Genomic DNA, 25,871 nt, shown 5'->3' with positions numbered 1-25,871 from the left:
CTGTTTACTTCAGCAAGCAAGGTGTTTCTGTCATCACTGAATACTTGTACATAACTGCTTCCCTTTTGTTGCCTAGGGCCCTATTGGTGCTGCTGGTCCTCCAGGCTTCCCAGGTGCTCCTGGTGCTAAGGTACGAACATCTGCTTCTACTGGTACATTTGATAATGAAGATGAAATGTAGTAACTAGTATTGCTAGGCAGCAAAAAGACACCCTCTCTAAAGTGGGAGTGCTTTCTTATCAGTTACAGATCAGGATGAGGATGAATCTCTACAGTATTTAAGGAACATCATATATGAACGCTAATTTAAAATACAGCAGTTATTTCACAGCTGAAGATTGATGCTTGGCAGGTTCAGGAAGACACATAACCTCTTTTTTTTTTTTTTTTTTAACTGTTCCTATGTGGTGCAGTTGTATACACCTTTGAAGGGTGACATGGATCATGATAAATAAGCAAAGAAGCAGTTTACATCACTTTACACAAGTACTGGAGGACCAAGAAGCTACAGTTGAGTACTGGGCTCCTTCCATCCTAAGTTCCTGAAATTACAATGGAGAAATTGCATTTAAACTTTTCAGGTTTAGGGCAGTATCATTTTGCTTTTGCAGACCATAACTTAGATGAATCAGTTTATTGTTCAGATCCCAGCATTTTCACCTGGGTAAGAGTCTCATTATTTTGAATGTTACTTTGTCCATGGAAGGACAGAGGATTTTGGGCAAGAGTATCCCATATACTGCATTTACAAATTTCACCGACCATTTGCCTAGAAGGTCAGAGCTGCATAAACTTGTATGTAGTGTGATACACTTTTTCACCCTTAACACAAGTACACGAACTCCATGTCACAACAGACAAAACTCTTATCTTGATCCACCTTTAGAAGAAAATAGTATTGTTTGCTAGACCTCTCAATATTAACTGCAGAGAAGATGAGGAAAAATTGAGATCCTATTCTGGTTATTCTTGTCAAAAGGCAAGACTTTCGGAAACCATGAAGTCTTCTCTGATGCCGATATGAGTGTGGTTACAGCATGTAATTTCAAGGGAAGAGTGCCTACGTGTCCAGGGTGAACTCTGACTACTTAGAGAATTGCTGAAGAGAAGTTGTCATTATACTCAGGTTTTTGTAGTAGACTTAGTGAATGCAGGCTTCTGAGAGTAAAACCAAGAACCTTTTTTCCTGTTATTTACTCCACTGTGAACACTATCCTATAGCACTCTGATCAGGCATCGTTTTGCATTTTGCATCAGCGCGAATGGCATCTTAAGGTGCAAGATAATGGTCAATTAGGTCTCATACACTGTGAGGCATCTCAGGCCAATGCTGGAGGCACACAGCTGCAGATAAGACTGGAATCATAATTCTAATTTTCTAGATCAACCTTCTGTGTAAACCTTGGCAATAATGTAGCTTCTCAGATATGCCAAGCATCTATTGTTCCCGTGTTAGCCATCAGCGTCAGTGGAGCGTAGCTAGGCATCCCAGCTTCAGTGCCTTTAAAATCCAATGAAAGCTCTCAGCTCCTTCATTTCCTGGCCTCTGAAGTGGGAATATATATATATATCAGATTGTCTTCTTAATATCAGGCTAATATAGGATTGCTCCACTATTGCCCTAACACTGTGTACACTGATAGAGGGCTCTATCCTTCTCTCAAACAGGGTGAAATTGGACCTGCTGGTAATGTTGGTCCTACTGGTCCTGCTGGTCCAAGAGGAGAGATTGGACTTCCCGGTTCTAGTGGTCCTGTTGGCCCTCCAGTGAGTAACTTGCCAGACTTTATTGTCAGATGGGTGTACTTGAGACTCTGAATTAACCAGTATTGTTATCTTTCTTAATAGGGCAACCCTGGTGCTAACGGTCTTCCAGGTGCTAAAGGTGCAGCTGTAAGTACAGCCATACTCACACTTGTTTGCTGTAAAAAAACCAATTCAGTTAATGCAACAGAAAAGATAATGGGCTCATAATACCTTTTTTCCCTCCGTTGGACAGGGTCTTCCTGGTGTTGCTGGTGCTCCTGGTCTGCCTGGTCCCCGTGGTATTCCTGGTCCTCCTGGCCCTGCTGGTCCTAGTGGTGCTAGAGGACTTGTTGTAAGTGACCTTGTATATTGCATGTCTTCATTTGAAAATTGGACACGGTGTCCACAGTTGTAAAAGATTTCCTCTGGATATTTTTGTATTTAATGGAGACATTTTTTCTTGCTCCACTATAATTAAACATTGTAGTTCATTTCTGTGTCTCACTGCTTGCTTCAGATGCTGAGACTGAAGAGGTTCACTTTGAACTCCCTTTGAGTACAAGGACTGTTAAGCTCTGTTCATGTTGATTTTATCAAGAAAGATGTGGCAGCAATCTCACAATCAGGCCCTCAATGGGTATCCTCAGTAGAGGAACCAGCCCTTATTTCATAGTTCAATTATTGTCATTTCTAAGCATGCCTGTTAAGCCAAAAATACAGTTATGTTCATTGACCATTTATCACAATAGAGGCAGGCATGGCATTGGAAGATTAAAGATTTTTTTGATTCATGAAAAAGCTGTCCAGGTAGAAGAGAGATTTTTGGAATGATGCTTAATTCTATGATCTCTTTTTGTTTTGGACTCTAGGGTGAACCAGGCCCTGCTGGTGCCAAGGGAGAAAGTGGTAACAAGGGTGAGCCTGTAAGTATGGCAACATATGAAGGTTTTTTTCAGTGAAAAAGCCTAATAGTATCTGCAACACAGCATCTAATTTCTTCTTTTTCTCTCTTTGCCTGAAATAGGGTGCTGCTGGACCCGCTGGCCCTCCTGGTCCTAGTGGTGAGGAAGGCAAAAGAGGCAGCACTGGTGAACCTGGCTCTGCTGGTCCTCCGGGCCCTGCTGGTCTAAGAGTAGGTTTTCTTTTCATGTTCCAGAAGTAGAAGCAAAAAGGAAAGAGGAAATAAAGCTAGACTCACAAAGGCAAATTAAGCAATTATGAGTAATTAAATTTACATTAATGCTGCTAAGCAAAGATCATTTGCAATTCTGAGCCTTTTGATGAGTTGGGACCAAACCTATTTTTGCTTTGTATTAGTGCCGTTTACTATCTTACCCCTGAAGTAATTAAAGGTTGCTTTGATTTATCCATTGTGTAATATTTAGTGAATTATTTTTGATTACTCTTAAAGCTTTGTGATGGGATTTAACTGCTTAAAACAGATAATTGGTTCACACATAATGTGAGGCAAAAGGTTTCAATTCGGTGTCTTCAAGGGTGCCTAGTACGCTTTTCACTGGGTGAGGAAACCACTCCGTGAACTTCAGGAGGCTTGTGGCTTCATGAAGGAAAAGAATTCATAGGAAAATAAAAGGAAAAATGGCAGCGTTTCCACCAGGTTTTTTTGGTAGAGATAAGGATTCAGTTTTGCACCTTGGGTAGGGTGTTCAGAGTCATAGAGAAGCCAGTAACTCTACAGAGAAGCAAAGGTGAAACAGTGTGGGCCAGGTTGTGGGATCCTAGATGCTGGCTAGAGACGCTATTAGATTACAATGAACACTGAAAATGCTCTGATACAAGCAGATTAGAACTTAAAGAAATCTAAAGGAAGTGAGAGAGATTTCTTTCACAATATACATTTACACTGAGGTGTGTGTGCTTAGAGCTGTACTTACCTCAAATTTAGCAGACCTGCTTGGAAGTCTGAAATTTATCAAACGCTGTCCACCTTACAGGAACAGACTTATTTCTTTGCCTTTCTTGATTTGATTTCTGTTCACTTGCAGGGTGTGCCTGGATCTCGTGGTCTCCCTGGAGCTGATGGGAGAGCTGGTGTCATGGTAAGACTTTTTTCTGGCTTGCTATTTCTAAACCATCTTCTTTTATATACAGCTGTGTGATGCTTTTTGCTACCTCTGCCTAATTTTATTTATTTATTTTGGTAGGGACCTGCTGGTAACCGTGGTGCTAGTGGTCCTGTTGGTGCTAAGGGTCCTAGTGGTGATGGTGGCCGTCCTGGTGAGCCTGGTCTTATGGGTCCAAGAGTAAGTTTGAACTCTGTGGTGTAAGTTTGAACTATGCAAAAAGAAAATTGCTTACAATTTAGAGACAAAATTAGTCAGAAATCCAACTGCAAAAATTCAGCCTGTGCTAACCACAATTAGGGCACTTCCACCACTCCATAGAAAAAAAAATCCATGAGGAGATGATTAAGAAGCATCGAAATGTTTATTGCAATGAATTTCTTTTGTATGTTGTAGCATCTGATTGTCTTGTTGTGAAGCAGTGCCCCCTCGTACTGGGTACTACATTGACTTCTGAGAGGAGGTTCCACTTGTGATTATTTACACAGTGTGATCATTAAGATCACAGCTGAAATGTGTGTGTTCTCTGTAACTAACTAAAAGAAAAGCAAACCCTACTAAAATGATGTGAGAAGGCTGATCTTAATTATTTTAATTTTATTTTGCAAATTATTTCACTGAAAACAGCCATCCACTTCAGTGGTGCTGGCTCCAGCCAGATTATGTCCATGTCATTGTCTTTTTTCCTCTTTAATCTACTCTTTCTCTTCTCACCCCATGCCATGAAGTGAAAGAGTTTTCAATGCATGTGTAAACTATTAGGCATCTGCAAACGTTTAAGCACATTCTCTGCTAAAGTAGAGCCTAAGGGAGTTTATCCGAGTGAAACAGGTGCTTACCTATACTGATTTTCAACTGGCATGGGAGTACACACCACCAAATTAAACCTCTGTGTGTTTTAGATTTAAACTTGATAGGACATACAGTCCTGCTTCCACAATGTATATTGATAACTTAGCATCTGTGTGTGTGTGTGCACGCGCATATGGAAAAAAAAATCATTAATTGCTGGGTGAGTTGGTCCTTCAAAAAACATGAAATCTTTCCTTTCTCAGGGTCTCCCAGGTCAGCCTGGAAGCCCAGGCCCTGCTGGCAAGGAAGGTCCTGTTGTAAGTACCCTGCTTTTCATTCTGTTTCCCCAGTGCATGAGAAACATAGATGTAAACTGAAATTTTAAAAAGCAGACATCTCAGCACTGAGCTCTAACACAACTATGTGTAAAACCAGCAAGATTTTACTACCGTGTTACTCAAAAGATCAGTGAGAAACTTCCCATTCATTTCTGTGGATCTCAGATCAGGCCTATGTCCTGGAAAGGGAAGAAGAAATACACAGTTCTACAAAAAGGAGAAAAATGGAGCAATGCATGAGCATGCAATGTATAAACTATTTGAAAGTTAAATGGCATTTGCTTCCTATCAGTACACATTCCCTCTAAAACTGAACTCTAAGGACCAGTTAAGTTACCCCAGCCATTTAATAGTATGATTTCTTTTTCTAGGGTTTCCCTGGAGCAGATGGTAGGGTTGGGCCAATCGGTCCAGCTGGTAACAGAGGTGAGCCTGGCAACATTGGATTCCCTGGACCAAAAGGTCCCACTGTAAGTACAGTACAGACATTTTGCATGACTGTGAAGGTATTTCCAGACTAAGCTGTAGATCCCCAACTCTAACAATGAAACACATCTCCCTGGGTCATCCTGTACTGGTTATTGGATGGCATCTACTTACATTCAAGAATTCTGTTGTAAATTATTTTCCAGTTATCTAAAATATGATTAAACAAATGAAAAACAATTTAATTGTTTCAGGGATATTTGGGCATTGAAGTGATTAGAATAATATATACCTATATTATAACTTTTGTATTTCCATTTTATCATTTCTGTGTATACACTTCAGTAACTGATCTGTAAAAGTTGGTCACCAAACCTAAGTTTCGGTTCCAGAGTATTGTTATTTATGGAGCACAATCCAAAGCTCATTCACTCTAGAATAAAAGCTACCAGTGATTTCAGTGGGGCTCTTGACATGTCACACAGAGGCCACAGATAACAATGATCATCTCCTGAATCTGTGGTGTTGCTATACATACACACAAACACACACATATATATAGCGTGCATACGATACTATGCAAAGTGTCATGGTTTATGATCTCAATAAATAATGGAATGGAATTTTGAAAAGAAAAGACGTTTATTTGTGTAGCTGTTCTTTCTAACTGGTTCAACAAGCCAGACGGAGCTTGTGCGCTTTTTAATTAGGGTTAAAGAAATATTACAATAAATCTTCTGGCGAGGAGAACATCAGTCTCTGTACAGTAGTCTAAACTGAATCTGATACGAAGTCTTGGTTAACTTTTGTATCTTTTTCTTTCAACTTCAGGGTGAACCTGGCAAACCTGGTGAAAAAGGCAATGTTGGTCTTGCTGGCCCACGGGTATGTGGATATGTTTTCTTTATCAGCCTTCAGAGAGAAAAAAGTGGATTTTCAAAACCTCTGTAATAAGATTGCATTGCCCTGTGCAAGCATGAATAGATGATGAAACAGAAAAGCACTTTGAAATGCATTCATCTAGCCTTATGTCAGTGGGGACTATTAAGGCATAAATGAAAATTACTCTTCTTGGGTACTAATTGAGTAATTAATTATGGGGTATTAGCATCCTGTGAAGAGGAGAAAATAGCACTTCCGGTGCAAATTTTTCAGTACATTGCATGGTCTCTAATTTATCCTGTATATTTCCAACTTCTTACTGATAGTTGAAACTTACTAAATCTTCTGTTTATGGGATCAAATAATTGGTCTCTTATGGGAAAAATGCAGTCTATCAGCCTAGTTCCTATATCTCTAATTCCAAAAGAAGTTTCCTTAAGGATGAATGAGCTGTAATAACTAAAACAATCACTAGAATTTAAAATTGCAAGCATCTTTAGTACCTTTTGATAGTGAAGCTCTTACAAGCAAATGGTTAAGTCAAATAAACCTCAGACTTTACCTTAAGTGTGTCGGTGTGAGTTAAAAATATGCAGCCAGAGACCTTTGACTTTTAGCACGGAAGTACTTTAGAGAAATGTTCCTCAAACAAATCAAAACTTTGCTAACATCTTTCTACTTGAACACATTTAGGGTGCTCCTGGTCCAGAGGGAAACAACGGTGCTCAAGGTCCTCCTGGAGTCACTGTAAGTAACAGCCTCCACACAGATCCAACTTGTGATTTACTTTTCATCAATGGGACTTCACATTTTAAAGTCCATTTTCCTGTATTTCTGCTTCCAAGTTAATCACTTGTTTTTCATTCTACCCAGGGCAACCAAGGTGGAAAGGGTGAACAAGGTCCTGCTGGCCCTCCTGGCTTCCAGGTAAGTAACTATGTGCTCTGCTCAATCTTACCTATGGTTTACAAAGCATGAAGTGCTTCTGCCTTAACTTTATTTGTATTCTTGTTTTTTTACACTTAGGGTCTGCCAGGTCCCTCAGGTCCAGCTGGTGAAGCTGGTAAACCAGGAGAAAGGGTGAGTGACAGTTATAGTACTTCACAAGTCAGGGCAGGCATTGCATAAGCATTATGTTTACAATTGCACATGTGGTGAAGCAAGAGCCTGTTGGATACATTTGCTAAAACAAAGCAATACGTGTTATATGCAAAGTTTAATAGTCCCTTTTGTTAAAGCTAGCCACAAATGAAGAAGGTCCATTGGAATTTGCAACATACTTCTTTTTACAAAGTTTTCGTATGAAACTGAGCAAAGCCAATCCTTTGCTTTTTGGGCCTTAAGCAGCAATAAAATATGCCCCCTCCCCAAAAGACAAGACAGTACATGAAAAATATTTTACTTCAAATTTCTTTTGAAATCTTCAAGGTTCAATTGAACCTGTGTTACACCAATTATATGCTTTTGCACCTCAACTGATTTTAGTGAATTTACAATGGCATACAACTGAGGTAGCTCAGTGGTAATTCAGGCTCTAGGTTCTGCGCAGTTAAGAAATGTGACGTAAAGCGCAAATTGCGTGTCCTATGTGTCATAACCACCTTTAAAGTTTATAGTTACATCCCTCTGTGTCCCTGTAAAAGAGTTTACATTGCACGTACCTGAAAAATGAGCTTGGAATTTAATAGCTAACTCTTTCTTCAGATGAGAAATTATTATTTCATGTGTGCTTTGAGATATTGTGCAGCTACATGAAAAGGGTTTGTTTCTGTGTATCTAAAAGGCTGAAGATTTTCAATACGCTGCTGCAATTTGAGAAGCATTTCTATTTACCGCTAAGAAACAAAAGCACAATTTAAGCTAACAAGTGTGCTTTAGAAGTAAGCTTTACCCATACATCTACTCTCTTCTAGGGTCTTCATGGTGAATTTGGTGTCCCTGGTCCTGCTGGCCCAAGAGTGAGTAACCCATTTGAAATCTAGTACAGACTTTCTTAATAATGTGTTCAATTATTATAGTAACTACATGCATTTCCAAGTTTCTCAGGACGAATGGCTCTTCTCAGTTACCGAATACAACATATTGATATACAACAGGTTGATATTTAAACTACTTCTACTGCTTCCTCTTTTCTTCTGACTTTCAGACTAAATGTATTCATGACAAATATTCCATTCATTCTTATCAGTCACGTCCATCAATTTAAATAGCACTTTTCCTCCCTATATATAGTCCCCTGAGACTGTATTTGTAACCATGTCCTCTTTAAACTTTCATTTTGCTAATCTATGCAATCCAAGTTCCCTTTATCATTGCAGTAGCAGTTACCTGTCTCTACTCGAGCTTGCCTTAAGCATCTCGTACCCAGCCAGAGTGTGTTTCATTCAGTATTTCAAAGTAGGATTACTGATGCTTTGTACAACAAAATTAACACTTCCTAAAAATACCGCAACGCTTGTGCCAGATCACATTTGCCTTTTTCATGTCTGCATCATATTGTTGGCTATAGTTTATCACCTTTCCCCTTCTGTCATTTTCACCAGGTGAACTCCCCATTTACAGCACAAATACTCATTTTTGGTACCTAAACAAATGGCCTGGTACTTTGCGTTCTTGAATTTTGTCCCACTCCTACTGTGACAGCCAGCCAGCAGGTTATTCACTTCTTCCTCTGTAATATGCCAACCCTTCTTCCTGTTGACAAGAGCTTCCACCTTTGTGATATCTGCATATTTCATAAATATCTATCTTCCTTTTCTGCCTCTCTGTCATTAACAAAATATATGTAAAAATAATGAAAAGATATATTAATTGGGGAACATCACTACAATATAAGTTGGTGCATCATTGGTGCTTTTCAGCAGTGTGATACCTCTCCTTGAGTCCTTTCTGACCACATTATAGTTCTCATTCGAACTCCCAGATTAACTAAAAATCTCCATTATGCCTTATCAGATTATTCACTAATGTCCAACTTGATCACACTGGGATAATTTGAGATGCCTTTAGTAAAACTGATATTTCTACCTTTGATAGATCTATTGTGCATTTAAGCCCAGCTTCTGGCTACTTCCATGTCTCCAGATGACGTCTGTTTCAGAATTTATCCCTATACCTGTTACAACATACAGGTCACATTAGTAGGCTTTAGCTTTCACCTTTATTCTCCAATATTTACCAGGCATTTGGCACTGTAAAAATAACTGTTTGTCAATTACTGTGGCTCTAATTCTCTAATTTCACTAGAAGCCATTGTCTGCCCGCAAATTGGTATCAGAAGATCATTTGACAATAGAATGCAAGATACTGTTACCAGAATGAGCACATTAGCCAAAATCCATGTTCAAGAAATACTTGTACTTTAATTGTCAGCTGTTATCATGATGTACTTCAGTACTTCACTTTGCTATATTTGTGTCAAAAGCTACATCCAATTCTTACGACCAGTTTTGTTAATATCCGCACAATTCTAATATAGTTCTTAGTGGTTTGTTCCGCTAAAAATGCATAGCATTGTCATTGCTACTGGTCAGTGCTTTTAAACCTCTCAGCTACAGAACAATTCAAGGAAAAACTCAAATCAGACTGCCTCCTGCAGGGTGAACGTGGTCCTCCTGGTGAAAGCGGTGCTGTTGGTCCTGCTGGTCCCATTGGAAGCCGTGGTCCATCTGGCCCACCAGGCCCTGATGGTAACAAGGTAGGCCTTTTCCAGCTGCCATTGCCTCACTGTTGAATTCCTGATGAAGGAAATCCAAAACCTTCCAAAGCCTAAGTGATTACTGGTAACAGGTAGTTACCTATACACCGTGGGCACTGGCTCATTTCTTCAAATGGTAAAGTTCCATCCCTGCTAGTGCAGACCAATATTAAAGGTTTTTATGTTTAGCGCTATAGACAATGGGAGGGGAACTCCAGTTTGGAATCAGTTTGAATACAGCTTGTCAGCTGGGCATACTATTATTCTGTTTTAAGATAGGGTTCGAGATTTTGGCCAAAATTCATGCTGACTTCTGTTTATTCCCACCTCTACTTCTACACAGGAAGTTCTTGTGTCTAGTAAGCAATATTTTCCCCAAAACTTTAGCACAATAATGAGCCGCCATCTACCAAAATAACGTTGGCTTGATGCTAATTGAATGTGGGTCTTAGTTTTCAATATTTTTGTGGGTAGTCTTTCCACAAAAGTTTAGTTTGGAATATGGGAGTCCACATAACCCTCCTAAACCCCTCCTAAACCACATAGCCTTCCTAAAACCTCGGGAGCCCACAGAATCAGAGAGAGTGTTCACATCTGGCATCTTCACTAGCTGAAAAAGTAAAATAAGTACAATAGCTTAAGATGAAATACTATTACTCACACTATTTCCAAGCAAGCAGAACGATGGGCAAAGTAGTAATGACAAAATTTTGTTCCAAATTATGTGAATGATTTGACCTGTCTTACATGGTACACTGTTGCTGCTAGGGTGAGCCTGGCAATGTTGGTGCTGCTGGTGGTCCAGGTCCTGCTGGCCCTGGTGGAATCCCAGGAGAGAGAGGTGTTGCTGGTGTTCCAGGAGGCAAGGGTGAAAAGGTAAGGTGGATGGTCTAACCTGCTTTGTTATGGCATGCACAGGTTTAGGAGATGCTTGAATTTAATTAACTTAAAAAAACCTGCAGGTTACCCCAATGCAACTTTAGTTTACTGTGAGACTGTACTACATGATGACTCATTAGTAGTCAATAAGTAGAGGTTTTGTTGGTCTAACAGACTGACAGTCTTTTCTAAGGTTGTATTTTGATCTTTGCTCAGCATTTGGTATTCGTTTAAGCGGCAGTTGGTGCTTCACAGGGTTGGTTAACAATAAGCTTATCTTTACGGAAGAAATACTGAAGCTGTCTTTGAGTACAGGCTTTATAATAGGAATGGGCCTACTGATCACAAAGGACTGAGTCTCTGATCAAATCCTTGACTGCTGTAGGTGCAGTGACTATGATATAAGTAAATCAGTTAGAAAAATTTTGTGATTTTATAGTTGTCTATAAAATCAGAAAACATTTTAGCCAATGTAAGCCCCTATATAAAGCTGTGAAGTCTGGCTGCAAGTCCTGTTGCTACCTCTGCTTTATCCATATAATTGCCTATAAAACTGATTTTTATCTTGTTATGTACATCTCATTCCATATTCTCTTCTGTTCATTATTTAAACTCTAAACTGAGATTTCTAGAACAGCTTGCTTTGTTTTGACTAAAAAAATCCACAGTCATTTAGCATAAATGGAGTTGCGAGGAAATTAAGACAAAAATTGCTTGCAACTTTTTATCAAACACTACACACTGACATGCAGATTAATGCAGAAGAGTAGGATGTATTAAAAAGAAATAGATAGAACAGAGTGCTGGTCTGATTTCTTGACACTAGTGATGTCCTGGACATAACTTTTTGTTATACAAAACATATGGCATTTTATGTGACCACTCATATGACATAATTGTTTTTAACAGTTCTTTTCCTGCTTCAAATAGAAAGCATAACATGAATATCCAAAAGAATTTTTACGTATGGTTATTTCTTGACCAAAAGAAAAGGTATTTTGAGCAGGGATTTACGTTAATCATTTGGAATATGCATCAACTTGGTTTTGAATTTTTAATTCCATTCAAAATTCTTGCCGCCTGCGGGAAACTAAATAGGTTTCCCATGAAAGAGGCAGGCTCATAATTCTGAAAAGCCTGTCAGTCCCCTTTGTCTGCAGATTCTCACTTTGCAAATCACTACATACTCAGCAATAAGAATGAATAATAATCAAAGTCCATTCCCCAAACAAACTAGCATGATAAGCATCTCACATGATATGCAAGTAATACATGGATACTCAGCAACCAGTTCAAGACTTCTTTCATACGAACTATTGTGTTCATTACCAATATAATGCTTTTTTTCCCCTGTGTGTGTTCTAGGGTGCCCCAGGTCTGAGAGGTGATACTGGTGCAACAGGAAGAGATGGTGCTCGTGTAAGTATCTTTTGGTTCTATTTGAGTTTACCTTGCTACACCTCAGAACTTAAGTGACTAAAAAGGATGTTCAGGACTTTTACATTTCCCACGGTATTGCATTTCCTCTTATACCTGCTCACTTCTGATACAAATCAATATGATTTTGTTGCCCCTTGTCCAGGGGTGTGTGAATTTGGGGGGAGAGAGAGAAAAATGGTAACTTCTCATGCACACAAGCAGAGAAATGACATGGGCAGAGAACCTTGTATTTCATAGACAGTTGTTCAGTGTGACATTATTGTGTTTAACTTTATGGGCTGTGCCCAGACAGCTAATTCTAAAGGCAGCCTGCAAAGCCACACAAAATTATCATTAATTTGAAGTTTTGGCTGCCTGTCCTATAATTCATACTTAAGAAGGAAAATAAGAGAATAGATTTTGTTTTATAAAATCACGTGTCCTTTATATTGAAAACAGCTGGAAGAAAGTCACACACCTGTCTCCAGGAGGAAAGAGAAAAAATATTAGAAGTAGTCACTCCTGCTTACATTTTGTTAGAAATGGTGTCCTGTCTCTTGACCTATAGGGTCTCCCTGGTGCTATTGGTGCTCCTGGCCCTGCTGGTGGTGCTGGTGATCGGGTAAGTCTGCTGTTTGAATGAAAAAGTGTCTCATTTGTTTATGCAGTTTACCAATGCATGAATATTTAAGATGCGGAGTTCCATAAAAACCACTTCCATTTTTCTAGTGTGCACGAGTTCTGCAAATTTGTCAGATTTGGGAGGCAAGCGGTATTGGAACTGTAGAACTATTCAGTGAAATTTGCCATAACACCCCAAACCTTTTCCTAAAAGGGCAGAGAAGGGATGCACATCTACATGGCAGTGGGTTATATGGGGAGAAGATTCTGATTTAGGCTTTGCCTGAATTCTTCCCAGTTGAGGCTAATCTCCACAATCCTCCTCGCACTGTGAGAAGAGGTTTTGATGTGATGAACAACCACACATTAGCTCGGAATGATTCTTTATCCTGTCTGAGTATTGTTAGAAATTATTGATACAGGGCAGGTCAAAACAGAAGCATTTTCAGTAACACCCTCTCCATTGGAGACACGGGGTGACTCGCTATATGCGTCTGTACCACAAGATCACCCCTGTTCTGACTGCAGTGAGGCCTTCCCCAAAGCGTCATAATGTTTTCTGCCATCTGTTTTAGGGTGAAGGAGGTCCTGCTGGTCCTGCTGGTCCTGCTGGTGCCCGTGGTATCCCTGTAAGTAGCAATTTCTACAACTATTCCTGTGTCAAAGACATGATGTTCAGAAAAATACCCATTTTAAGGCCCATTCCAACCAATCCTCTCTTTTTTGTCCTGTCTTTAGGGTGAACGTGGTGAGCCTGGTCCCGTAGGTCCTAGTGGATTTGCTGGACCTCCTGTGAGTATTGTTTGCACTTTCCTCTTATTGATGCCATGCCATTCCTCTGTTTCCTTTCCATGCTTTTCCAGCTCCTTGTTCTGTGTGTTTTTCTGCCCATAGGGTGCAGCTGGTCAGCCTGGTGCTAAAGGCGAGCGTGGGCCTAAAGGACCCAAGGGTGAAAGTGGACCAACAGGTGCTATTGGCCCAATTGGTGCTTCTGGACCACCAGTAAGTGAACTGTGTCTTTGTAAAATGCATGGTTCTTAACTGTGCTATGCAAGCAATATGCTAGCCTGAAGGCCTTGAATTTGGAAAAGGTAATTAAAAAAAGAAACAAAACTTCAAACTAGGCTGTGAGGAAAGTCACCATACTGATTTTCACACATTATGTAAACTTTGTCAATCTATTTATGTGGGCTCAGATCGTGAGTCTGGAACTGAAATGAAGAGAAAAAAAAATAGTTTTCAACTTGCCCTGAAGATCAGCAAAATCAGTCTATCTTGGACCATTCAGGGGGTGATTGTGGGTAAGTTCTGAGCTGAGGATGATGGTATCTTCCTTTCAAAGACAGGATGTGCTGTCACAGTCTGACTTTCAGACCCAGTCATCCAGAAGCATATGTGCAAATTTGTCTGTGCACCCACTTGCACACAGGCCTTTAATGTGCTAACACCTTTATAGCCCAAAGGTATATACTGCTTCACATGCATGCAGCCCATTATTGGGGAACTGGTTGAAATGATGCAGAAAGTCAGGCCTTGGTATTTCAAATACTGTAAAGTGTTGCAAGATAACATGGCTTGGGGTTCTTACTGTATGCTTCTAACAGAGCAATACCAGGCCCTGCGCTACATGGCTGTATTAGTCATACAGAACAAACAGAGGACTTGCTGTTCTTTGCCTTACTGTGTCTTTCACGTTTTGATTCCAGATTTGCTTAGATGCACATAACATTTGCAAGGCAAATTCATTTGCATCATAAATGCCTTATGCAACTCTTCTCAGTCCTTACGATACTGATTTAAAATGTCTGTAAGGATTTACTACCCTAGGATCAGGACAGGAATTGTGGTTTTGGGCCCAGTCCTCCTCCTGTTAAAGTAAAAAGCAAAATCGCCCTTAACTTTCATGAGAGTGAGACTGAGCCCTTATTCTAAATAGGGAACATTAACAGTCTTTGCTTGATTCATCTGTCTTTTTCAATCCTTCATACATAGGGTCCCGCTGGTGCTGCTGGTCCTGCTGGCCCTCGTGGTGATGCCGGTCCTCCTGTAAGTCTTCAGACTTTTGGCACTGACGTTGTTGCTTTTCATGAAGTCATTGTTTCCTTTAAACCAAATCTTCTTTTTCACTTTCATTTTTAGGGCATGACTGGTTTCCCTGGTGCTGCTGGAAGAGTTGGTCCTCCTGGCCCTGCTGTAAGTAACTAGAGAAGAAGTTCTAATGGGAGATAAGTCAGAAGTTGCATTGGTTAGGGATAATCCTCATTTTTGTCACTGGAATCACCTCAGATCCTTATAGGACTGGATGAGATAAGAAAGAGTCTTTTAACTGTTTAAACTCCCAGCGTGGGAGTTATGCATTTAGGTCTTTTTTTTTTTTATATTTTTTTTAACAATCCATTAAGCATCCCTCTTCATCTTGAGGTGCCTAACCATTTTTTTCTTTTGCTTTTGTTCACCATGAGCAACTGCATGGCCATTGATTTTGAGTGGAATAAGAAGATCATGTCCTATTTGAAAAAGAATGTTAAGGTTATCTTCTGTCCACACTTTCCAAAGTGTCTGCAGCTCCAGCCCCTGTCTCAAGTAGGGCAACCTCTCATTGTGTTCAAGAATGTGAATCCCTGCTTCTTTGTTTTTCAGCCAAAAATTCTCATTTCAAATTCACATTTGTAGTTTTCTTTTCAAAGGTGTTTCCAACCTTTACCAAAAGGCACTTCTTTCCTTAGATACCCTACACTTAAATATATTGTAAATCCCAGTATCCAAAGCAAATAATCCTGTTGAATTGGAAGAGGTTTTTTTCTCATAGATTTTGTAGTTGCAATTAATGTCTCCAGAGCCAAATCAATATTTTCCTGCCAAATTTTGCCACTTTCACCTGCACTGAGCAAAAAAAAAAAAAAAAATTTCTCAGTTCAATAATTCTACTGATTCCAGCTATCCACTGCTAACAAAAGCAATAGAAGTTGCTGCTTCAGAACAGCTGATAACCTGTTTATTGCAAAGCACAATTTTTGTACATGGACATAAAATGAAACTTTTCTCTGTTCTTCCCAGTTAATGGGTCTATATTGTAACGATATCATATTCGTACTCAATCCTAGGGCATCACTGGTCCCCCTGGTCCTCCTGGCCCAGCTGGCAAAGATGGTGCTAGAGGTCTACGTGGTGATGTTGGTCCAGTTGGCCGTACTGGTGAACAAGGTATTGCTGGCCCACCTGGTTTTGCTGGTGAGAAAGGTCCATCTGGAGAGGCTGGCGCTGCTGTAAGTTATTGACTATCATATCTCGTTAAAAATGTTTCTCTTCATGTAAATGTTATGGCTTCTAAGATACTTCTGGTATTTGTGAAGGGCTTTTCTCTTCATCCACAAATTTAGCAAAGCTTTTAAGTAGAAGCTCCACTGAGACTCAAAAAATTGTTTATAGACATGTTTGACAAACATGCCATAAAAAGTGAACCTGATCTCTGGGTCAGGTTTCTCTCTCTTTTTCTTATGGTGAGTTGCATCTTTCTCTGCAAGTAGCCTAAGTGAAAGCAACACGGCTAACTGCAGAAGAAATTGCTACTTAGTCTGCGAAAGCAAAGCAGAGTCTCCTGCTCTGAAATTGAGCATCATGGATTGAAAAAGGAGGAACATGTGAACATCCATTTAGAACAATCTCAATTCGTTTCTGCATCAGAAATTTGGGAGGATTACAAGGTTAAAGTTGTCTGACCCCAGGGTGGCTTAGAATTATGCAAATAAATAAATTACTTTTGAGTGTCTTTAAGCTTGCACATCCAGAATTCCTGACATTTTTAAAGTCAGACACATTTCTGTCTTATGGAAGTATGCACTTGTGTGAATTGCCACTCTGTTGTTTCCCAGTAAAAATTTATAGACATTTCTTCTGTGATCTGCAGAAGTTGCAGCTAAGAATGAAATCTTCAGTGTCATTGTCAGACATGTATGTTAAGATTTTGAAAGTGACAATTGAAAATTTGCCCTTTAATGTCCAGTATAAAGCAATATATTTTCTAATTTTTATATCCTAATTTAATTTCAATTATGAAAAACATAATTGAACTTGTAGGCCTGACGGTAAGTTAGGATAATAATTTAGGGTAGTCTGTCAGGATGGTTACTTATGCCAAGTTTAGCGCCACATATGCTCAAATTTTAAGGAAGTGGAAGAGTCACTAAACAACCTTTACCTTTCAGATGGTCAGTAGAGAGCTCTAAGGGTTGTTTGGAGATGTCAGATACCACCTAGAGATCTTCTAAGGCTGTCTCAGGATCAGTCTCAGATGATCAGTTTCTTCGCTATGGAATCCCCTCACATAGTCATCTTCTCCATACTGAGAGATACCCCAGTTTTCATGCATCACCTACTGTTATTGAATGGGAAGGGAAAAAGCATGTGTATAGTGTTGTCCAGAAACAGCATTTTCACTGGAAAACAGTTGTGAGGGAAGTATAACCGGCATTACGTTATTAATTATTACAGACCTTTAGCTTTGGAGTTTAAAGTCTCATGGCTTGGTTACAACTTCCTCCATGCAGGAACTAGCACTGACACACACTGAGATTCTTGGAAAGCAGTTGGTACTGTTGTAGAGCAAAACAAATGAGAAATGTGGAGGGCCATAAAAATAGATGTTACTCTGTTAATATAAATAATACTCTCTTCATGTCATAGGGTCCTCCTGGTACCCCAGGTCCTCAGGGTATTCTTGGTGCTCCTGGTATCCTTGGTCTGCCTGGCTCTCGGGGAGAACGTGGTCTTCCAGGCATCTCTGGAGCAACAGTGAGTATATGACTAGTTAACTGCTTTGAACAGATAGGTGTAAAGAAAAAAGTTGAGGTCTCCTCTTAAGGGAAACCAGGGAGAAGGAGATGTAGATCCTGCTGTTTCCATTGCTGCTGCAAACAGAGAATATGAACCTAACACAGTTAGAGCAGTGGAAGAAATTATTGCTTGCTGCGGACAAACAAGACTTGTGTCTGCAGGTGAACATATTTTTGAATGGCATCAGAGGTTTCTGATAGAAGAGGTAGAAAATTTAGAATGAAGCTAATATTTGGTGTAGTTAGGTATGTTTCTTGTGTCCTGGATCTGTTGCACTTCCAGAATTGATTGCAGAGAAATGTTTCTCTCAGATATAGGCCAAAAGTTCTGTAAGGCTGGTTTGTGTTGTATTATAATGTCACATTTTGTTACCGCTGTTCCTGTATTAGGGTGAACCTGGTCCCCTGGGTGTTTCTGGTCCTCCTGGTGCCCGTGGTCCCTCTGGTCCTGTGGGTTCTCCTGGTCCAAATGGTGCTCCTGGTGAAGCTGGTCGTGATGTAAGCTATGTCTTATTTCCTCTTCAGGATTGCTTTTCTTTTGTGCTGAGCCAAAGACAAATACACAGAAAAGATGGATGCAACTGGAGGTTGTTCTGCTAGCAAACTTGTGCCTTCTGGTGTCTTCAGGGAAAACTATAGCAGGATTCAAATAGACATGGATTCGCACCCTCAACTAGGTGACAAATTCTTCAAGGCACAAGTTGTGTCTGAAATACATCCTGGAGTCACTATCAGAATCTTTTGACTTTTTACTTAATTGCCAAGAAAGATGGAGTGAGAAAAAGGTTACTTCATTGTCTGAGCTGGGAAAAATAGTACATCCCAGGGGATAAAGTTTTGGCTATAGAGAAGAATATATCAGGAAAGCTTCTTATCAGCAGATTTTTTTAAGCACCATGTTAGATGTAATATACATATCTTTCAGGGAAGTATAAAAATTGCAGTCAGTTTTACTTGAGGGATCTAGTGGTCCGTGGTATTAAAGACAAAGTGTTTTTTAACTTAAGGCCCACTCAGAAGGCATATGAAGCACATTACACAAAATGTTAGAATTTAGTTATTGGACTTGTGCAACACTCGGCACTATTTTGGAGTCCTAACAAAACAGATACACTTTAACATTGTGGCTGAGCTACATAATGTTTCCCAATGTTCATTCCCTCACCATAAAATGTAAAGTATGTTTGTAGGCTAAAAACATGATGGAACAAACTCTAGCTTGTGTGGCAAGTACTGCTGAATTGCAGAGATCAACGCGGGTTAAGACACAATGGAGGACCTGAGTCCTGTGCAGAAGGGGGAATGTGGGAACACTGGAGTGGAACAAATTGCTCCTTCTAATGCCCTGCCTTATGGGTAATTACTTGGAGGGTAGGGCCCTGCACCCAGTTCTTCAAAGAGCAGTAAATAAACTTATCCATCTAATTTAACCATCCAAGCTAGTAGTTCGCCATACAGTGGCTATACATGACTCACACTATAAGAACAGTTAAAGTAGAGTATTAACATGCTATCTGGTCTCCTGTAAGGGTAACTATATAAAGCTTTCTCTGGGCCTTATCAGGGAAGCTTATTTGGTAACCTGAAGCATTGTTAATATGGGACCCCTGCGAGTCCTGAGACACACAGGATTTCAAAGAGATCAGAGAATAGTAATTTTATTTTGTAAGTATTAAAAAGAAATAAATTTTCTGTTCCATGGGAATTTTCTGAAGGAAAAGGTTTGCCAGTGTACACAGCGTTGAACTGTACACAGTTGAAGTGAAATTAACATTCACAAAGGAAGCCATTTAAGCTTGTGAAGTACTACAACAAAGTAATTTAGCTGTGACTACTGTTGAAGTCCTTTTCTCGCCACTGGCATTTTTCATCTAAAAAGTAGGTCTCAGTTTTACAAGAGTGGAAGCTAGATGAAGACCACTATTGTCTTGACCTTTTCATTTAGAGAAATACAGCAAAAGCTAGTAATTTTCTTCTATACTGAACTTGTAAGACCTAAAATATTTGAAGACCATCTTATTTTTCTGAGAACATTAATATATTTAAGGGATTTGAGTGGCATCTATAAGGAAGAGTTTGTTTCCTTGAAATCTTCAAGATTTATGCTATCCCATCTCAATATCTTCTTACTCTCATTGGGAGCAATTAGACTGACACACAGTTCTGTGAGAGATTAAGGTTGATGGAATTTAATGCTTTTTCATGATATTTTAACAGGGCAATCCTGGAAACGATGGTCCTCCAGGCCGTGATGGTGCTCCTGGTTTCAAGGTAACTTGTTCTTTTCTTTTATTTCATAATCATGGAAGAAATACTGCAATATGTGTAAGTCGGTAGTAACAAACTGTCTCTCCCTTTGCATTCCTTTGTTCCCAGGGTGAGCGTGGTGCTCCTGGTAACCCTGGTCCCAGTGGTGCTGTGGGTGCTCCTGGTCCTCATGGCCAAGTTGGTCCTTCTGGAAAGCCTGGAAACCGTGGTGATCCTGTAAGTTGATGAGACCTTAATTTTTTTGATTAACATGGGACTACCATTTGTCCATCATGTATGTACATTATACATCAAACCCCTACAGTATGTGGATAATTACTTTCTGCAGAGATGTGTTGAGCATGGAACCTTTATTAGGTATAATATACTGCAGTGACATGCATTTTCTATTCCTGTTTCAGGGTCCTGCTGGCGTTGTCGGTCCTGCTGGTGCTTTTGGTCCAAGAGGTCTTGCTGTAAGTCTGATTTCTAAATACATTACCACATTGATGCAAGAAGAGAAAACGTGCTTTATTAATAAGGAGTCATGACTGTGCTCAAGATATGGGCCCAAAAAGTAGTGCTTAAGGAGCTGTAAATATTTATAGACCTGGAATCCTGATCAGCATTTTCTCTTATGGCACCTATCATCTTGAAGCTTTTGGGATTGACATTCTTTCTGGGTGTGTTAACAGAGTGTACATATGTATATGTATCAGGGGCAATCTATGGAATAATGTAGAATGCTCATGCTTAATTCTTGCTTTGACAGTAGTATATACTTGAAGCCTTCTATTTTATTCCTCTGTCACCTATATTCCTTCCTAGGGCCCACAAGGTCCCCGTGGTGAGAAAGGTGAACCTGGTGATAAGGGGCATAGAGGTCTGCCTGGCTTGAAGGGACACAATGGATTGCAGGGTCTTCCTGGTCTTGCTGTAAGTAAATGATTTTCAGTATTTTGAATATAAAGAGCAAAAAAAGGAAATAAGGTCACCCTAGTGTAGAATTACATATGCACAACCCAGCAGGTTGATACCACTTACTCTACTCTGCATCATCTTTCAAAGGCCGTAAGATTCTCTTTAACACTCAACCCTCTTCACATAAAATAGCCAATTTTGCTGTTGTCATTCACAGTTGGCTTTAGAACTGTGAGTACCATTAGTTGCCCTGAAACTCAACGGCATTTGGCTAGCACAGAATTCAAAAAGTTCTGTCTTTGTTTTAATATTGTTTCTTATTTTGGCCAGAAATTGTAAAGCCTTTTGTATCACAGAGAAGCAGAAGTAATTTGTAGATTTTCTTCCCTTTAAATTCTGGTATCCCCTTTAGGAATTCTGATTTTTATTTTAAAGCCTTTGAAAATCTGAAGAAACAATATAGAGACTTTCATATGTTATCCCCTTAAATACCTCTTTACGCTGTCTCTCTCTTTCCTCCCCAAAACAGGCATTTCGTACCCCAACTCCACTAATAAATGCAATTAGCCCTAGATTCCCATTCTCTGAGCTCAAATACACATGCTGGCTATAGCTCCGTCTGGAATCATGCTAATACAAATATGTGCCACTGCATTTTTCTAATGACTATGCATGTTTCTGTCCCAATAGGGCCAACATGGTGATCAAGGTCCTCCTGGTAACAACGGCCCTGCTGGCCCACGGGTATGTGAATTTAAGAACATATTCAAATAACTCTCCCATTCCTTTTGTGCAATATATGTGCACACTCCCATTTATATGAATCTCTATTTGTAGTGTTTTCTACTGTCATTAAACTGTTCGAGTTTCCTTTTAGGGTCCACCTGGTCCTTCTGGTCCTCCTGGTAAAGATGGTCGCAATGGTCTCCCCGGACCTATTGGCCCTGCTGGTGTGCGTGGCTCTCATGGTAGCCAAGGCCCTGCTGTAAGTATAACTTAGTTTTTGTTGATGTAAGATATTTATGTCACAGTTACAAGAAAACCACTTCAAAAGCCTAGCAGTTTAGGAAAAGATGTGGTTTTATTTATTAAAATAAAAAAAAAAGACTTCCAGAGGTCTGTTGTTATTTAACATTAAACATTTTCCTAATAGGCCTAAACCTGAAGTCCTTGTTCATTCCTTATGGCCAGACAGCAAATACACAAAAGATGTGGTAGTCCTACACTGTGCATCTTCTACTGCTTGAGCCCATAGTACTCACCACAGGGCAGGTCCATATGTGCTGCCTCAGATTAGAGCTGAGGGTGCTAGGAGTTAAGTAGGACTATGCATGTGAGGAAGCATTTAATTGAGAGAGCCATATGTCTAATAAAACGCTTCTTGTCTTTTGCTTTCAAAAAACTGTAGGGTCCCCCTGGTCCTCCTGGTCCCCCTGGTCCCCCTGGTCCCAATGGTGGTGGATACGAAGTTGGCTATGATGCAGAATACTACCGGGCTGATCAGCCTTCTCTCAGACCCAAGGATTATGAAGTTGATGCCACTCTGAAAACATTGAACAACCAAATTGAGACCCTGCTGACCCCAGAAGGCTCCAAAAAGAACCCAGCTCGCACCTGCCGTGACCTAAGATTAAGCCACCCAAAATGGAGCAGCGGTATGTTAGTGCCAGATATTTGCCCTTTCTGGCTCAGGGAGTACTTCCAGCTTATTAGCTTTCTTTGATGAATGGTATCCTTGGCCACCCAGTGAAGATACTAAATGACCAGTGAAGTTCTCTCTGCCTCCACTGAAAACAGATACATGGACATTCTGAAAAGCTCTTTATAGCTATTGTTGTGCGATTATTGCAATGTTTTTTCAAAATAATACAAAAATATTTAACCCTAGCTTTCAAATACAGTTTCTTATACATTAACAATCTAAAATACGTATTTATCCCAGTTATCACCTTAATATTGTACCTAGTTGTGATATTTACGACCTCTCTCTGAGTTCCTGCATCAAACAAGTGAATATAAACTGAATGCAAATGTTAGGCTGAGTGAACTATTGTTCGCATTTCTTTCCTCAATGGCAGGCTTCTACTGGATTGATCCCAACCAAGGCTGCTCTGCAGATGCCATTAGAGCATACTGTGACTTTGCCACTGGTGAGACTTGCATCCATGCCAACCCTGACAATATTCCCGCTAAGAACTGGTATGTCAACAAGAATCCCAAGGACAAGAAGCACGTATGGTTTGGTGAAACTATCAATGGTGGCAGCCAGGTAAGTGATGTATGGGAGGATGATTGTTTCCTACAATGCTGTCTGAAGAATTCCCAATTCCCTGACTCTTAGCAAGCAAACACATAAATTAAACTCTCTTAGAGGAGAAATATGAAAAAGGGAACTACCTTTTCTCTCAAGGGAACAGAGCTCCAGTTCTGGTTTGGATCACAATTTGCTAAAAGGATTTCTCAGTATTGTTCTAATTTTTCTTGGTGTCTGCAAATGATCAATTCAGCATGACTAATGGCTATTGCTAAGGGAAGCCTGGACTGAAATATGGTACATTAGTATAAAGACAGTCCAGAAACTGTCTGAAAAAGTAAAAAAAAACCCAATCTTTGCTTATTCTTTTAATTGAGATTTTTTACATATGACATTGTTCCTGGAAAGATACTTATATTACACATCACAGATCCTGAGTGTATGCCACCGTAACATTCAGAATTGCCAGTGTAAGTAAAACCAAGAAATAGATCTACTTGCACGTTAGGCACTGTACCAGCCAATTGCAAATAAATGACTTTTGTACAGCTAAGGAGACCTAATTACATAATTCTTAAATGAAATTGAATTGATCTTACAATGAAATCGCAGTGTCCGAGATCTGTAATATAAGAACATCAGATTGATCACACTGGGTCAGAACAAGGGTCCAGGGTAGTCTAGGGTCCTCTGTTTCTTACAGTGGCTAAAAGTAGATGCGGTAAAAGAATACAAGAACGAAGTGAACATTTGTAATATCCACAGACACTATTCTATTAGACTCAAAAAAAAAAAAAATTCAGGGTTTTCTTGAGACAGGCATTGTTTCTGTGTATCTATGGAAACAATAGATTTCTCTCCCTTGAACTTGTCTGATCTTGTCTTTGAATCCATATAAAGAGTTAACACCCTATCTTGGAACAGAGTTCTACAATTTAACTACATCCACTCATGTCTGGTTTTCAACCTACCTCCTACTAGTTTTATTTGATGCTCTTTAGTTGCAATAGACAAGTGATTGCAGACTTATGTGATTATTTTTTTAATGTTCCTAGAGCAAATATCACATACTTCCATTACAAACATCCAGCTTTCCCCAGCAATACAATTGACTGGGCTCCTTTCTGTTTTTCAGTTTGAATACAATGATGAAGGAGTGACCTCAAAGGATATGGCCACCCAACTTGCCTTCATGCGTCTGCTGGCCAACCATGCCTCCCAGAACATCACCTACCATTGCAAGAACAGCATTGCCTACATGGATGCGGAAACCGGCAACCTTAAAAAGGCTGTTATACTGCAGGGATCCAACGATGTTGAGCTACGAGCTGAAGGCAACAGCAGATTCACTTTCAGTGTTCTTGAGGATGGCTGCTCTGTAAGTAACACAGAAACCATGGGCGCTGTGATTGCCCATGCTTAAGCACGTGATTAGGGACAGAGTTGTGCTTTGATTCAGAATTAGATTATCAGTCAGACCAGCAAAATTGTACGCAGTGAAGGTAAATAGCCTACAAAACCAACTATGCCAGATCTTTAACAAGTGGGAAGGACTGGGGTACAAACAAAGCCTACTTTGTACTGCGCAGTGTGGCAAAAAACAAAAAGCTTTTCAGAGGCACCAGACCCAAATTCTGTGTAAGCTGAAGACTGATGAGAAAATTGTGCACAAGCTGTAGGAGGGGCAGGATCTTTAAGTCCTGAAAAACTCAGGCAGGGTTCTCTGAGGATTTAACATCAGTGTGAACAATATGGTACTTCATGTAAAGCATCACACATATGACTTCGGAATATTGAAGTAAATATTTTCTCTGTATCAGAGATCTAAATAGTTGGATATGGGTATCTGATTTGCAAACAGTGGCAGCAAAATTAATATGAAATTCTTTCAGAAATTATCCATTCAGGTGAAACAATTCTCAATACTATGAACAATGCAATAACAATTGTAATGAATCTTCTCTTGCAGAGAAAGAACAATGAATGGGGCAAAACGATCATTGAATACAGAACAAATAAACCATCTCGCTTGCCCATCCTTGACATTGCACCTTTGGATATTGGCGGCGCTGACCAAGAATTCGGTTTGGACATTGGCCCAGTCTGTTTCAAATGAATGAACTAAAATTAACTTAAAGCCTCTCCCAAATTATTCTCTTGTCATTTCTTATTGTAATGAAAGCTGACTCCTTCCATTTCTTCTGTTCATCTACTTGCTTAAACTCTGGGCGAAAGAGAAGGAGAAGAATTGATTGGAGCATTGTGCAATGAAATTTAATACAGCCCCAAAAGGACTTGGAAGTCTTTCAAGATTTAACACCTTGTTTTGGGAAATGTCAACCTTTGTAAAGAAAAAAAACCAAAATAAAAAATCATGAAAGTTTGCACCACTTGTGGCCTTTGAATATCTTCCACAGAGGAAGTTTAAAACCACGACTTCCAAAGGTTTAAACTACCTCATACACTAAATCAAGTGTGATCCACATCTTATGTAGGTACTTCTCCATACGATCTGAGGTACTTTCAGTTCCACTCAAAATACAGTGGTGCTAACTGCATTATTACACAGTATCTTTCCAATACTTGAACTCTGATGGTGCTAGTAGCATTTAAAGTGTCACTCCTCTGTTTCTTTGAAGTCTGTCTCAAAACTTAGAATGTCCCGTCTCACCCGCAGCTTAAGCATGTGGATCATTTTTCCTCATCTTTGTCCTTTTCCTCCAAAATCAGGTG

At 39.8% G+C, this 25,871-nt stretch overlaps 1 protein-coding gene across 1 annotated transcript in view; it reads left to right on the top strand.

Annotated features, from left to right (window-relative positions):
* COL1A2 (collagen type I alpha 2 chain) overlaps positions 1-25,528 on the top strand; it is a 41,537-nt gene extending 16,009 nt beyond the window's left edge. Inside the window, exons 16-52 of the mRNA XM_009466601.2 lie at positions 77-130; positions 1,669-1,767; positions 1,849-1,893; positions 2,000-2,098; positions 2,616-2,669; positions 2,771-2,878; positions 3,753-3,806; positions 3,912-4,010; positions 4,886-4,939; positions 5,332-5,430; positions 6,218-6,271; positions 6,962-7,015; positions 7,142-7,195; positions 7,295-7,348; positions 8,182-8,226; positions 9,867-9,965; positions 10,734-10,841; positions 12,210-12,263; positions 12,832-12,885; positions 13,460-13,513; positions 13,623-13,676; positions 13,779-13,886; positions 14,877-14,930; positions 15,024-15,077; positions 15,989-16,150; positions 17,568-17,675; positions 18,107-18,214; positions 19,934-19,987; positions 20,093-20,200; positions 20,386-20,439; positions 20,792-20,899; positions 21,575-21,628; positions 21,762-21,869; positions 22,293-22,539; positions 22,963-23,153; positions 24,274-24,516; positions 25,108-25,528. Coding sequence (XP_009464876.1) covers positions 77-130; positions 1,669-1,767; positions 1,849-1,893; positions 2,000-2,098; positions 2,616-2,669; positions 2,771-2,878; positions 3,753-3,806; positions 3,912-4,010; positions 4,886-4,939; positions 5,332-5,430; positions 6,218-6,271; positions 6,962-7,015; positions 7,142-7,195; positions 7,295-7,348; positions 8,182-8,226; positions 9,867-9,965; positions 10,734-10,841; positions 12,210-12,263; positions 12,832-12,885; positions 13,460-13,513; positions 13,623-13,676; positions 13,779-13,886; positions 14,877-14,930; positions 15,024-15,077; positions 15,989-16,150; positions 17,568-17,675; positions 18,107-18,214; positions 19,934-19,987; positions 20,093-20,200; positions 20,386-20,439; positions 20,792-20,899; positions 21,575-21,628; positions 21,762-21,869; positions 22,293-22,539; positions 22,963-23,153; positions 24,274-24,516; positions 25,108-25,254 — 3,357 coding nt within the window. The 3' untranslated portion in view covers positions 25,255-25,528. The remainder of the gene's footprint in view (positions 1-76; positions 131-1,668; positions 1,768-1,848; positions 1,894-1,999; positions 2,099-2,615; positions 2,670-2,770; positions 2,879-3,752; positions 3,807-3,911; positions 4,011-4,885; positions 4,940-5,331; positions 5,431-6,217; positions 6,272-6,961; positions 7,016-7,141; positions 7,196-7,294; positions 7,349-8,181; positions 8,227-9,866; positions 9,966-10,733; positions 10,842-12,209; positions 12,264-12,831; positions 12,886-13,459; positions 13,514-13,622; positions 13,677-13,778; positions 13,887-14,876; positions 14,931-15,023; positions 15,078-15,988; positions 16,151-17,567; positions 17,676-18,106; positions 18,215-19,933; positions 19,988-20,092; positions 20,201-20,385; positions 20,440-20,791; positions 20,900-21,574; positions 21,629-21,761; positions 21,870-22,292; positions 22,540-22,962; positions 23,154-24,273; positions 24,517-25,107) is intronic.
* The last annotated feature ends 343 nt before the right edge of the window (positions 25,529-25,871 follow it).

The sequence above is a fragment of the Nipponia nippon genome, unplaced genomic scaffold, assembly GCF_047370975.1.
Source record: "Nipponia nippon isolate SJK-2023a ecotype South Korea unplaced genomic scaffold, ASM4737097v1 scaffold_1, whole genome shotgun sequence".
Lineage (NCBI taxonomy): Eukaryota > Metazoa > Chordata > Aves > Pelecaniformes > Threskiornithidae > Nipponia > Nipponia nippon.
This window is presented reverse-complemented; position numbering and strand designations above follow the sequence as displayed.